Source organism: Nerophis ophidion, linkage group LG06, assembly GCF_033978795.1.
Source record: "Nerophis ophidion isolate RoL-2023_Sa linkage group LG06, RoL_Noph_v1.0, whole genome shotgun sequence".
Taxonomy (NCBI): Eukaryota; Metazoa; Chordata; class Actinopteri; order Syngnathiformes; family Syngnathidae; genus Nerophis; species Nerophis ophidion.
The window spans coordinates 34,718,105-34,733,641 of NC_084616.1; the positions used below are offsets into that span (position 1 = coordinate 34,718,105).

General features: G+C 42.4%; 1 protein-coding gene across 2 annotated transcripts in view; it reads left to right on the forward strand.

Annotated features, from left to right (window-relative positions):
• Window positions 1-15,537, forward strand: part of cpne5a (copine Va) — a 266,519-nt gene that overhangs the window by 166,263 nt on the left and 84,719 nt on the right. For both annotated transcript variants that reach the window (XM_061903539.1, XM_061903540.1), the window contains 2 exons: window positions 400-441; window positions 2,504-2,579. In XM_061903539.1, the coding sequence (XP_061759523.1) occupies window positions 400-441; window positions 2,504-2,579 (118 nt within the window). The remainder of the gene's footprint in view (window positions 1-399; window positions 442-2,503; window positions 2,580-15,537) is intronic.

The window sequence follows — 15,537 nt, forward strand, 5'->3', positions numbered from 1 at the left end:
ACAAACGTTACTTCGTACGCTTTAAGTGGCATGTAAATCCATGAACCTGGAAAATTAAATAAATTAGCCGCAGCATTGGATAAAGTGCACTCTTCAAAGCATGGGAAAAAAGTAGCAGTTTCTAGTTTGGTAATTCTGGTTATCAAACTTCGACTCCTTGTCTGAGCTGCAGGCTTGGTTTCAAGTTGTGCAACGACGCCTGCTTTTTTTTTTTGTGAGGTCAGATCATCCACTGTAAGTAAGGGTGCGACACAGGTGGTAAACTCAATTTTTTATGACTTGAAGACTGCTTGACAAAACTAGCAGTTAATTAATGCATTAACAGCATTGTGTTGGACATGCCAAACTTGAGAAAATGTCGGCTTGTCCACATAACAAAAAGAAGTGTTTGTCTTACAGGACAATCAAAGCAGAAGTGTATGACTGGGACAGAGATGGAAGGTGAGACACACACACACACACACACACACACACACACACACAAAAACTCTTGTATTTTCTACCTTCTTGAGACCGACGAAAAATGGTTATCGCTAGTATTATGATAAAAGTCGTCATTTTTTCGCAATAACAGTTGCAATTTTTTAAAATGAATTTTTACAAGAAAGGCCTAACATTTTGGAAATTTTATAAAAAGAGTTGTAGTTTTACTCCACAAAAGTCACATTTCATAAGAAAATTTGAAAATGTTGGCAATATTCTAATAATAATCGGAATTTTACTTAGCAAAATTATGACAAAAGTCAGCTGTTCAACTGGCGGGTTTTTTCGGGGATGACTAGGGAAGTCCTTCATTAGCTGCCGTCTTATTTTATCATATAATGCTGCCTTTGCACCTGTCAATGTTTACTTTTGTATGCACATTAAATCAACCACAAATCCTGACTTTGGAGCAATGTTCACGGACTCTTGGATTTGGCTCTCTATTAGATGCGATGGTTATTCCATATTGGGACCATAATTTCGGTCCTCATGTGGAAGGTACTTTTCCTTGTTTGATGTCTCAAGAAGGCTAAAATACAAGAACACACACACACACACACACACACACACACACACAAACACACACACACACGTGCACACACGCACACACGTTTTTGTATTTTCGAACTTCTTGAGACCGCCGAAAAATGCCTATTACAAGTATTATAATCAAATTTGTCATTTTTCCTCAATACCAGTCGCAATTTTTAAATTAAATTTTACAAGAAAAGTCAAACATTTTGGCAATTTTATGAAAAGAGTCGTAATTTTACTCCACAAAAGTCACAATTTTATAAGAAAACTTAAAAATGTTGGCAATATTCTGATGATAATAGGCATTTTACTTTGCAAAATTATGACAAAAGTCAGCTGATTACCTGGCGGGTTTTTTCAGGGATGAATAGGGAAGTCCTTCTTTAGCTGCCGTTTTGTTTTATCATAAAATGCTGTCTTTGCACCTGTCAGTGTTTACTTTTGTATGCAGATTAAATCAACCACAAATCCTGACTTTGTAATAATGTTCACGGACTCTTGTATTTGGCTTTTCATTAAATGCAATTGTTATTCCATATTGGGACCATGATTTCGATCTTAACTTGTTCACCGGTCCTCACGTGGAAGGTAATTTTCCTTGTTTGATATCTCAAGAAGGCTAAAAGTACAAGAACACTCACACACACACACACACACACACACACACACACACACACACACACACACACACACACACACACACACACACACACACACACACACACACAGACACACACACACACACGCACGCACACACACACAAACTCTTGTATTTTCTACCTTCTTTAGCGGCCTAAAAATGCCTATCACAAGTATTATGATAAAATTTGTCATTTTTTCTCAATAACAGTCCTACATTTTGGCAATTTTATGAAAAGAGTTGCAATTTTACTACACAAAAGTCACAATTTTATAAGGAAACTTAAAAATGTTGGCAATATTCTGATAATAATCGAAATTTTACTTGGCAAAATTATGACAAAAGTCAGTTGTTCCCTGGGCGGGTTTTTCCAGAGTTTAATAGGCAAGTCCTTCTTTAGCTGCCCTTTTGTTTTATCATATAATGCTGCCTTTGTATCTGTCAATATTTAATTTTGCATGCACATTAAATCAACCAAAAATCCTGACTTTGGAGCAATGTTCACAAACTATGGTATTTGGCTCTCTATTAAATGCAAGAGTTTTCTGTATTGGGACCATGATTTGGGTCCTAACTTGTTCACTGGTCCTCACATGGAAGGTACTTTTCCTTGTTTGATGTCTTAAGAAGGGTAAAAATACAAGAACACACACGCACAAACACACACACACACACACACGCACGCACGTATGCACGCACGCACGCACGCACGCACGCACGCACGCATGCAGACACAGACACACACACACACACACGCACACACACACACACACACGCACATGCACACACACACACATCACAAGGAAATGGAATTGATGCATGTTCTTCCCACTCTCTCTCTTGCAGTCATGATTTCATTGGCGAATTCACTTGCAGCTACAAAGAGCTGTGTCGGGGTCAAAACCAAATAAACGTCTATGAGGTGAGTGGACATTCAGTCAACAAACCCACCCATGTAGTAATGGACTACTCCAAGCAAATATATACCTGAATTCAGAGGTGGATAGAGTAGCCAGAAAATGTACTCAAGTAAGAGTACTGTTACTTTAGAGATTTATTACTCAAGTAAAAGTAAGGAGTGGTCACCCAAATATTTACTTGAGTAAAAGTAAAAAGTATGTTGTGAAAAAACTACTCAAGTACTGAGTAACTGATGAGTAACCTGTTCGATTAATGATGACGGCAACAAGTAATGCACAAAAACATAAAAATAGCAATGAACAAATACAGAGCCAGGAATATCTCTTAAGCAACTAAAACAATAATATATATTTAACAATATATATTTGGTTTTACACTGTATTGAAAAAAAAAAATTGAAAATGAATTTTACCTTTGCAACCTCATTATACTATTGGCTAAGTTTTGTATTCATAAATGTGAGTTTCTCAATACCCGACCTGTTTTTTGTGCATTAAAAAAAGATGTAGAACTATACATTAAAATACTCTCTACCTCTAACAACCAAAAAGCTGTGAAAACGATGATGCTGTGTTCTAAATTAAAGTTATTTACTAAGATTGAGTGAGCCTATGGCTTTGCACTTTGTTTATTTTATATATATATATATATATATATATATATATATATTGCATTCTATTTTAGTTACTTTGAATTTACAACCCCCTGACGCTGTTTTGTACGTTTTTTATACTGTTTTGTACTGTTTTTGTACTTACTTTGAGTATTATTTTCAATTGTTTGTAAATGTTGAAATTTATAAATAAAGGTTTATAAAAATTAAATTAAAAAAAAGTGTGCAGTTAATCATGTGACCGCCTGGCTCTGTTTGATTGGTGAAACGGAGTCAAACGTCACCAGTGACTGCATTTGATTGGTGAAACGCAAGCATGTGATGGATCCTACTTTGAAGGTCTGTCTGACAAACCAAACAAAGCGTGCATTAACAGATCGATAAAAATCAGTAGCCAATAGCGAGCCGAATATAGATAAATGGAGCGGAGTAAAAGTAGCGTTTCTTCTCTATAAATATACTCAAGTAAAAGTAAAAGTATGTTGCATTAAAACTACTCTTAAAAGTACAATTTATCCCAAAAGTTACTCAGGTAGATGTAACGGAGTAAATGTAGCGCGTTTCTACCCACCTCTGCCTAATTGGACTTCATATTCCACAGTGCTACGCTAATGTACAAACATTAAATACACCATCACATATTAATGAAACAGAATATAAGTTGATTGACGCTGTTAGCCAGCTACTACCTTGTTTTTATTTTAGTTGGTGTAGAATATCAGGCCAGCGCTTTTGTCATTTTAAGTTTACTTCAATGACTTCATTAAATCAGTTTCTGTTGGAGAGCGCGGAATAAAGAAATTGGTTTGACTTTTTGACAAAATCACTGAGGTAAGGTCATGTTATCCAAATGTTAAGTGACAGAAAACCCGCCAGGTCATGGTTGTTTGAGCTAAGCTTTTTGAAATGAGCGTCCGGCTTATCTTCTGCCCTGCTCGTTGTTAAGCAGCGGCGAGGTTAAGTGGCCGGGCAGACTCAATGAGCAATGGGCTTTCTGTAGCGGGAAGACAAATGTGCATGCAACAAGATGATGCTTCATATTAGAGCCTTTTCAGGTGCTGCTGAGAGTGAGAGGAGAGTTGGCGTTGGGGATATCAACAAAAATGCATTTCCTTGAAGGATAAAAAAAAAATATATATCACCATTGAAGTCTCTACATCAGTTGCAATCAGGGTTTTAGTATCATCCTCCGGGATACCACAACAAATCTGCAGGGATAACTTGGTGCATGAATGTGTGGCATGTAGATTTGTCGACACCCCAAAACAAGTTGTATCTATCGCTCTTTGTCTTGATTTTAGTACGAAATATCAATTGCAGCATTTTCTTGATGTCATTTTTACCAGAGGACTGCTCTACTGTCACTGACATATTTGAATAGATCACTGCCAATACAGAGATTGTAAGACACAGCTCACTACCACTCTACTATTTGCACGATTCCCATTGTCAGAGGAGGTACAATGAGGTACTATTTCCTGTACCTTGTCAGCTAGGGTTCCAAACATGCTGCGGCGACATTGTATGGGAAATGTAAACAATTTTTTATTTTTTTTTACCATTTCAGAATACACAGTTAGAAATAAGATAAACAGGCATGCCAATGCTACACTGCAAAAAGTCAGTGTTCAAAAACAAGAAAAGCATATACAAAAATTTGGGATATTTTACTTGAACTAAGCAAGATTATCTGCCAATACAACAAGAACATTTGGCTTGTCAAGACTTTCCAAAACAAGTAAAATGAGCTAACTTCAATGAACCCAAAAATACCTTAAAATAAGGATATTCTCACTAATAACAAGTGCACTTTTCTTGATAGAAAAAAAAGAAACCGTTTTGCTCAATAAGTTGAAAAATATTCTTAAATTTTGTAAATGCTAGTGCCATTATCTTGACATAATGATATGCCTCGGCATTACATTTCTTGAAACCAGCGAACTTATACTAAAAACTAGTTCATTGATCTTAATGGAAAGGCATCAAGGCAACCGCTTGTTACTCACGGTGTCTCCTAGCCGTTCAGGCAAATCATATGGTCTAAAAATGCATTTTTCCATCGATAACGTGACATCTACGCGCCAAGTGCGTGCGCTTTCAGTCAATTAGTGCGCATATATACAACACGGCCAAAAATGTTTAATTGTAATTTAAAGAATTCATCTGAATGTTCATGAACTATTTCTGTTCAAAATTGTTAGAAATGTCTCATGTTAAATGTTTCAAAACTGTCAGTTTACTGTACTGTGCCAACTGTACTACTTTACGAGTACGTATTTTCTATTGTTTTGTTGAAAATAAAACAGCAAAGTCCATTTGTCTGTTATTTTTTTTAATGACCAGACACAATTGTGTCAAGGTCATGATTATTTTTTACGCTTTACAGTCTACTTGTGAGTGTTGATGACACAGCTTTGCAACAGTTGATATTCTAGTTTCAAGCATGTTTTATTCAATATAGATCATAAAATCTCAGCAACAAGCTAAAATATCTTACTGAGATCAGTTAGGACCAAAGCACCTAAGACAAGGAAAACACTGTAACATAAAATCTGCTTAGTGAGAAGAATTACCTTATCAGACAGAAAATAAGCAAATACCACCCTCATTTGAGATATCTAATCTTACTTACATTTCAGTTTTTGCAGTGTAATTTACTATGTTTCTAAGCATTAGGCCCTGTCTACACTAAGCCGGATAACCCCATAAATGAATAACTATTTAGCCAAAACCCATATCAGCCACACTTAACCCATTGATATATATGATGGCGGCGCCCGGACGGGCTGCGACACTGCGGAGCTCTTGCTAAAGATGGAACATTTGGCGGAAATGCCGGACAGTTCTGCAGACTTCATGGCTGGCTCGCATTGTGGTCACTCCGTGATCACGTACGATCGCCAGACACTTCTGGATATGGACATATCGGGCCGTTTTGGACTGATAGACGCGTGCTTGCTGGACGGGAGTGCTGCGGCGGCTACATCCAGCGGCCTGTGAAGCAAGGGAGTCTAGTAGCAGCGGGGGCCGTCTACGGAGCAGACGCCAGCGGTGTGATCGGAAACGCGGATGCCGAGAGGGGCTTAAAACAAAGCAGAAGGCTAATCCCCACAGAACACCACTTCCCTCCATCCTGCAGCCAGATTTAAATAAAGGATGCGAGACTACTGGTCTGGGTAAGGAGTCAGTTAAATTAGAACAATTTTTTTCTGCTTTGAGTGTTTCAGAGTTGGACGTGTGTTTTACCGAGGTGGCAAACTATGATGCGTGCAGTTTATCAAAGCAACAAACAAACAATCGGAAAATCCCCGTTACTGAGGAGGCTAACCATGATGAGTGCAGTTTATCAAAGCAACAAACAAACAATCGGAAAATCCCCGTTACTGAGGAGGCTAACCATGATGCGTGCAGTTTATCAAAGCAGCAATCAAACAATCGAAAAATTCCCGTCGTATCAATTCCTAGATATGGTCGTAATTATACTGAATGCACTGGGCATAATAAACACAACATTATTAATATTGCTACTACGGATAATTTGATCAAAAATTCCCTAAAACAGCCGACTACCTATAATATAGGTTTTTTAAACATAAGATCATTGTCTCCCAAAACGTTGTTAGTTAATGATATCATCAGAGACAACAATCTTAACGTCATCGGTCTCAGTGAAACCTGGCTTAAACCAAACGACTTTTTTGCGCTAAATGAGGCATGTCCTCCTAACTTTACACATGCGCATATTGCCCGTCCTCTTAAAAGGGGTGGGGGGGTCGCACTAATATACAACGAAAACTTTAACCTTAGTCCTAACATAAATAATAAATATAAATCGTTTGAGGTGCTTACTATGAGGTCTGTCACACCGCTGCCTCTACACCTGGCTGTTATCTACCGCCCCCCAGGGCCCTGTTCGGACTTTATCAATGAATTCTCAGAGTTCCTTGCTGATCTAGTGACACACGCCGATAATATAATCATAATGGGGGACTTTAATATCCATATGAATACCCCATCGGACCCACCGTGCGTAGCGCTCCAGACTATAATTGATAGCTGTGGTCTCACACAAATAATAAATGAACCCACGCATCGCAACGGTAATACGATAGACCTGGTGCTTGTCAGGGGTATCACCATTTCCAAAGTTACGATACTCCCGTATACTAAAGTATTGTCCGATCATTACCTTATAAAATTCGAGGTTCAGACGCATGTTCGTCAAACTAACAATAATAATAACTGCTATAGCAGCCGCAACATTAATACGGCCACAACGACAACTCTTGCTGACCTACTGCCCTCGGTAAAGGCACCATTCCCAAAATATGTGGGCTCTATTGATAACCTCACTAACAACTTTAACGACGCCCTGCGCAAAACCATTGATAACATAGCACCGCTAAAGTTACAAATAGCTCCAAAAAAGCGCACCCCGTGGTTTACAGAAGAAACTAGAGCTCAGAAATTATTATGTAGAAAACTGGAACGCAAATGGCGCACGACTAAACTTGAGGTGCACCATCAAGCATGGAGTGATGGTTTAATAACTTATAAACGCATGCTTACCTTAGCTAAAGCTAAATATTACTCAAATCTCATCCACCGTAATAAAAACGATCCTAAATTTTTGTTTAGTACGGTAGCATCGCTAACCCAACAAGGGACCCCCTCCAGTAGCTCCACCCACTCAGCTGATGACTTTATGCAATTCTTTAGTAAGAAAATTGAAGTCATTAGAAAGGAGATTAAAGACAATGCGTCCCAGCTACAACGGGGTTCTATTAACACTGATACGATGGTATATACGGCGGATACTGCCCTCCAAAATAGTTTCTCTCGTTTTGAGGAAATAACATTAGAGGAATTGTTACAACGTGTAAATGGAATAAAACAAACAACATGTTTACTTGACCCTCTTCCTGGGAAACTGATCAAGGAGCTCTTTGTATTATTAGGTCCATCAGTGCTAAATATTATAAACTTATCACTTTCCTCGGGCACTGTTCCCCTAGCATTCAAAAAAGCAGTTATTCATCCTCTTCTTAAAAGACCTAACCTCGATCCTGACCTCATGGTAAACTACCGACCGGTGTCTCACCTTCCCTTTATTTCAAAAATCCTCGAAAAAATTGTTGCGGAGCAGTTAAATGAACACTTAGCGTCTAACAATCTATGTGAAACCTTTCAATCCGGTTTCAGGGCAAATCACTCCACGGAGACAGCCCTCGCAAAAATGACTAATGATCTATTGCTAACGATGGATTCTGATGCGTCATCTATGTTGCTGCTCCTCGATCTTAGTGCTGCTTTCGATACCGTCGATCATAATAATTTATTAGAACGTATCAAAACACGAATTGGTATGTCAGACTTAGCCCTGTCTTGGTTTAAGTCTTATCTTACTGATAGGATGCAGTGGGTCTCCCATAACAGTGTGACCTCGGACTATGTTAAGGTAACGTGTGGAGTTCCCCAGGGTTCGGTCCTTGGCCCTGCACTCTTCAGCATCTACATACTGCCGCTAGGTGACATCATACGCAAATACGGTGTTAGCTTTCACTGTTATGCTGATGACACCCAACTCTACATGCCCCTAAAGCTGACCAACACGCCGGATTGTAGTCAGCTGGAGGCGTGTCTTAATGAAATTAAACAATGGATGTCCGCTAACTTTTTGCAACTCAACACCAAAAAAACGGAAATGCTGATTATCGGTCCTGCTAGACACCGAACTCTATTTAATAATACAACTCTAACATTTGACAACCAAACAATTAAACAAGGCGACACGGTAAAGAATCTGGGTATTATCTTTGACCCAACTCTCTCCTTTGAGGCACACATTAAAAGCGTTACTAAAACGGCCTTCTTTCATCTCCGTAATATCGCTAAAATTCGCTCCATTTTGTCCACTAAAGACGCTGAGATCATTATCCATGCGTTTGTTACGTCTCGCCTCGACTACTGTAACGTATTATTTTCGGGTCTCCCCATGTCTAGCATTAAAAGATTACAGTTGGTACAAAATGCGGCTGCTAGACTTTTGACAAGAACAAGAAAGTTTGATCATATTACGCCTGTACTGGCTCACCTGCACTGGCTTCCTGTGCACTTAAGATGTGACTTTAAGGTTTTACTACTTACGTATAAAATACTACACGGTCTAGCTCCATCCTATCTTGCCGATTGTATTGTACCATATGTCCCGGCAAGAAATCTGCGTTTAAAGGACTCCGGCTTATTAGTGATTCCCAAAGCCCAAAAAAAGTCTGCGGGCTATAGAGCGTTTTCCGTTCGGGCTCCAGTACTCTGGAATGCCCTCCCGGTAACAGTTCGAGATGCCACCTCAGTACAAGCATTTAAGTCTCACCTTAAAACTCATTTGTATACTCTAGCCTTTAAATAGACTCCCTTTTTAGACCAGTTGATCTGCCGTTTCTTTTCTTTTTCTTCTATGTCCCACTCTCCCTTGTGGATGGGGTCCGGTCCGATCCGGTGGCCATGTACTGCTTGCCTGTGTATCGGCTGGGGACATCTCTGCGCTGCTGATCCGCCTCCGCTTGGGATGGTTTCCTGCTGGCTCGGCTGTGAACGGGACTCTCGCTGCTGTGTTGGAGCCGCTTTGGACTGGACTCTCGCGACTGTGTTGGATCCATTATAGATTGAACTTTCACAGTATCATGTTAGACCCGCTCGACATCCATTGCTTTCCTCTTCTCCAAGGTTCTCATAGTCATCATTGTCACCGACGTCCCACTGGGTGTGAATTTTCCTTGCCCTTATGTGGGCCTACTGAGGATGTCGTAGTGGTTTGTGCAGCCCTTTGAGACACTAGTGATTTAGGGCTATATAAGTAAACATTGATTGATTGATTGATTGTTTAAGGTTCCCCTCCTTGGATATTTTTTCTACACGGGTAAGAGAGCCTTCTATTTCTTGAATCTCTCTTCTTGGACTAATTAATCCTTTATAAATGGAGTTCCAAAAGGAACTGCAGAGTTTGGAGAGGAACTGATGTCCGAAAGAACGCGCCATAGCTTCATAACAACCGGTTTCCACTCGGAGGTAACTAATACAAAGATGGAGGCGAATCATTCAGAAATGCCCTTGTTCTTCCTTCTTCAGCGCTTGTGAAAATCACACATGAATGAATACCTTAAGAGAAGAAAATGCGTGGTTGCAGCTATTTCGGATACAACACATGTCAGACGGCATCATAGCAATGATGAGCGACGGTTTTGGATAAGGCCTGGAAGAACGGCAGCCTGGTGGAATATGTTTTGTCAACGAGTGTGTTGTGCCGGAGGAATATGGCAAGAGAACTTTCGAATTTCCAAGTCAGCTGTAATTCTACTTGCCTAAAAACTTTGTCCATTTGTCAAAGGAGAGATAACGAGAATGCAGGCTCGGTGGATGTGATAAAAAGGTAGCGTGTGCTTTGTATTACCTGGCCGACGAGGGAAGACTACGGAACACAGCGAATGCATTTGGACTAGCAAAGCACACTGTATCAGCTTGAGATGGTTTCCTGTGGACGGGACTCTCACTGCTGTCTTGGAGCCACTATGGATTGAACTTTCACAGTATCATGTTAGACCCGCTCGACATCCATTGCTTTCGGTCCCCTAGAGGGGGGGGGGTTGCCCACATCTGAGGTCCTCTCCAAGGTTTCTCATAGTCAGCATTGTCACTGGCGTCCCACTGGATGTGAATTCTCCCTGCCCACTGGGTGTGAGTTTTCCTTGCCCTTTTGTGGGTTCTTCCGAGGATGTTGTAGTCGGAATGATTTGTGCAGTCCTTTGAGACATTTGTGATTTGGGGCTATATAAATAAACATTGATTGATTGATTGATTGATCAGTTATTGTCCGCCATGTATGTCGAACAACTACTCAACGTCTTGTTTTGTACTCCACATTTACTGTGAAGCCATGGAGCGGTTACGGCTGTCGAGTACGACCGCCAATTTCAGCTTCCAAGCACAGGCAGGATTGCAAGAATGGTGTTAGGAACTCGCATGTCTGCTGTTGTGTGTCCCCGAGTATGCAAGAATCCAGGAGAGTTGAGTGAAGGTAAGAGGAATTTAATTCAGAACTCATAAAAAAACAAATAAACATAAAGCAGTCGTGCAAAGTAACGTTCTCAACATGATATTATCTTTGAGCCCTGAGGAGTGCTCGAGTGAAACATAAATAGGCAGTAGCTTGATTGACAGCAGGTGTGAACCGCTGCCAATCAACAAAAAGAGAAAAACAACAGTGCTCGTGAATAAAACAGGAAATACAACAAAGTAAGAGCACTGAACAGGAAGTAAATACAAAAACCTGAAAATTAACAGAAATAAATTGATAGATTGTCACAGGACCTCCCCCTCAAGGAACAGATTCCAGATGGTCCTATGAAAAACAAACAAATGGAAAAACGTCCAAAAATGTAAGGGAGGGTGGTGGAGGGTCGCCAGCTCCAATGTCCCCCAGCCAGCGAGGGAGAGACAAATGGCGGCGGTGCGTAGAGCGCCGCTGGAACTGGCGAGGCGGGCGGCCACGGAACGGCCACATCACTGGCCGACAAAAAGGAGAGTGCGTACCGCGAGAAGGACGCCCTGGGTACGGCCACATCCGCGGCTGACGTGGAGGCGGGCGCGCTGAAGCGGGCCCGGAAACAGCAGACAAAGCGGCGGGGACTGCAGCCGAAACAGATACCTCTGCAGGAGGTGGCTGAGGAGCCGATGTTGGTGACGGCGTTGAAGCGGCAGACGTCATCGGCGGCGTGGAAGCGGCGGACGTCATCGGCGGCGTGAAAGCGGTGGACGTCATCGGCGGCGTGAACGCGGCGAACGTCATCGGCGGCGTGAAAGCGGCGGACGTCATCGGCGGCGTGAAAGCGGCGGACGTCATCGGCGGCGTGAAAGCGGCGGACGTCATCGGCGGCGTGAAAGCGGCGGACGTCATCGGCGGCGTGAAAGCGGCGGATGTCATCGGCGGCGTGAAAGTGGGGGATGTCATCGACGGCGTGAAAGCGACAGATGAAGATGCCGGGCGAGGAGCAGCAGATGCCAGCCGAGGAGTAGCAGATGCCGGCGGCGACGAAGCTTGGCGTGGTGCTGCTACTGGCGGCGTTGGAGCCGTGCGTAATGCCGGCATTGGAACTCGGCGTGTAGCCGGTGTTGGAACTTGGCGTGGAGCCGGCGTTGGAGCTGTGCGAAAGCCCGCCAGGCACGTAGATGTCTCCGTGGAAGGAGACGCTTGCGAGGATGACAGCGGTGTGTGCCTGGCTGCACCGCTGTGTATTGTAGGCCACCCTCCACTAGGCGGCTGCCAGACGCCGTCCACACTTGCGGGAAGACGTGCCTCGTCGTCGGAATCCCCCGGTGCGAAAACCAGGGACGGGCGGGAGGGGGCCAGGAGGAGGGACGAAGACACGTCCCGCGCCGAGTCCCAGCAGGAGGACAAAAGAGACCTCACAGTGGGCTTCACTGGAGCCCTCGGCGAACTAGAAAAGAGAGCGAGAGCCGGCAGGAAGAGTAGCCTGGGAGCAACCGCTGGAAGCTGCGTAGGAGCAGGGAGAAGAAGCACAGTAGACGACGGGAAGGATGGCGGCGGCGGGCGTGCCGGTCGGAGAGCCGTAGTCGGCGACGGAGCCGCGGGAGCCGCGAGACGTGAAGGAGGAGGCGGGCGCGCCGGTCGGTGAGCCGTAGCCGGCAGCGTTGCCGAGAGGAAGGATGGCGGCGGAGGACGCGCCGGTCGGAGAGCCGTAGCCGGTAGCATTCCCGCGGGAAGAGAGTCCGCGTCTGTTGGCTGGGACCGCACAAACCTGGCCTTCAAGTCCTCCAGGAATTGTGCGGTCCAGAACGTCGGCTGAGGATTGCCGACAGGGATTCTCGCGAGGACACTTTCTGGCTCGAAGATACTGTTAGGAACTCGCATGTCTGCTGTTGTGTGTCCCCGAGTATGCAAGAATCCAGGAGAGTTGATTGAAGGTAAGTGGAATTTAATTCAGAACTCATAAAAAAACAAATAAACATAAAGCAGTCGTGCAAAGTAACGTTCTCAACATGATATTATCTCCGAGCCCTGAGGAGTGCTCGAGTGAAACATAAATAGGCAGTAGCTTGATTGACAGCAGGTGTGAACCGCTGCCAATCAACGAAAAGAGAAAAACAACAGTGCTCGTGAATAAAACAGGAAATACAACAAAGTAAGAGCACTGAACAGGAAGTAAATACAAAAACACGAAAATTAACAGAAATAAAGTGACAGATTGTCACAAATGGACAATGAAGGTGAAAGTAAAAGAGTGAGGGGTGTCCTGACCAGATATCTTTATCCTTAGATTTATTGTTGGAAAATGTTCTTTATCACATTGTTTACTTTCACACGTTATTTTAAGACTTGATTCATGAATGATGGCTCAGGTGTGATTCACTACAATAGGGATAGTCTAACAGCTGCTGATCGTGAGGCAAGCATGATTTATTGTTAAAAGAAATGTGGCAATAGTCTACATTGAAAAACTTCCCATACAACACTGCCGAGTAAGGATACACTTCCAGGTCAGAGGTGACTGTGACGTAATATATGCGTATCTGCCATGTTCCGCGCATGCGTACCAGGTTGCGTTGGGCCTGCGGCGGACGTAGGGGGGCTTAAACTATAGCATTGTGTGTGGGTGGACTGGGGTAAGTTTAGGTGTGTTGTATCCTGTGTAACCTTAGGCGGCTTAGTGTAGAGGCAGCCTTAGATGCCTTAGAAGGTACTCAAATGGTCTCACACAGGAACCCGCACTTTCCTGTGACCATAAATCACAGTCCACTTTACCAAAAGCCCAAACTACCACATTTGAGTTTTAAACATGTGCAACGTCCATTACTGTTGATTATGGAAATAAAAACAAATATGTGAAATTTATGTGTATGAATAAAACATGAATACATTGAATATCAAAATAGCGCCAGTTAATTATCCCTCAAAATTAGGTCATCATTTTTAAGGGCCCATTGAAATGAATTGAGACTCAATTGTTCAATGTTTACAGTAGCCCCCAAAAGCCACAATGTTACTGTTATGTACCATGCTTCCCAATTTGAAAAAAATATTGTACATAAAGAATTTTGTATAAAAAAAAATACAATATAATTTAGTACAAACAGCAACAGCAGTTTTATGAAGTAATATAATAATAATGTCCAAAATAGATCTCGGAGAGTGGATTTCTACGGTATCTCAGCTGCTTCTCCTTCCAACACACCATCAGCAGCTTCTCGATGTTTTAATGGATAAATGTCCACCTTTTCTAAATTATTTTTAATGCCTTTGGTTGGTGTTGGACTCATTCTGCTTCAGTATGGTGCAAAACCCTTGTAAAGTGCTATATGATCATACACCTCTGTAATATTCTTGATGATTTTTTTCTTTAGTTCAATGACTATCATCCGCCTCCCATGTCACAGTTTGTTGGTGACGAACCCCAAGATGCAGAGACGGAGGCAGGCATTGAATAAGGAAACATGGTTTTAATATAAAATACCAGAACAAAACCAAGCAAAGGGTACAAACAAAAAGCACGCACGTGGGCGGATAACAAACTAAGAGAGCAACCATGGGAGCTAAAAAACAAAAAGGAACTTTAGCATGGAAAACAGAAGTCGTACTTGTACTTAGAAAACAAACTGGAAGCAGGGAACAAAAGACAGTAAGCTAAAAACCGCTATCAAACATAGCTTACCGCAACGCTGCATTGACACAACAAGATATGACAGGTAGCAATGACAAGTGCGACATGCAATACAATAATCCAGCACTGACTGGAGGAACACAGCAGGTTAAGTAAGATCTGGCTGATTGACATCAGGTGTGGCCAGGTGCCAATCAGCCACAACTGAGGGGAAACAAAGCACTCAGGGAGACAAACAGGAAGCTGAACCAAAATAAGAGTGCTGACAGGAACTAACGACAAGAAATACTAAACACCCAGAGGAGAAACTAAAACACAAACAAACTGTCAGTGGCAAGCCTGACATCCCATTGTTAGAAAAACAATGGTTGATCTCTTGCTATAAGCTAATACTTAGGAGTATCAATCAATCAATCAATGTTTATGTATATAGCCCCAAATAACAAATGTCTCAAAGGACTGTACAAATCATTACGACTACAACATCCTCGGAAGAACCCACAAAAGGGCAAGGAAAACTCACACCCAGTGGGCAGGGAGAATTCACATCCAGTGGGACGCCAGTGACAATGCTGACTATGAGAAACCTTGGAGAGGACCTCAGATGTGGGCAACCCCCCCCCCCTCTAGGGGACCGAAAGCAATGGATGTCGAGCGGGTCTAACATGATA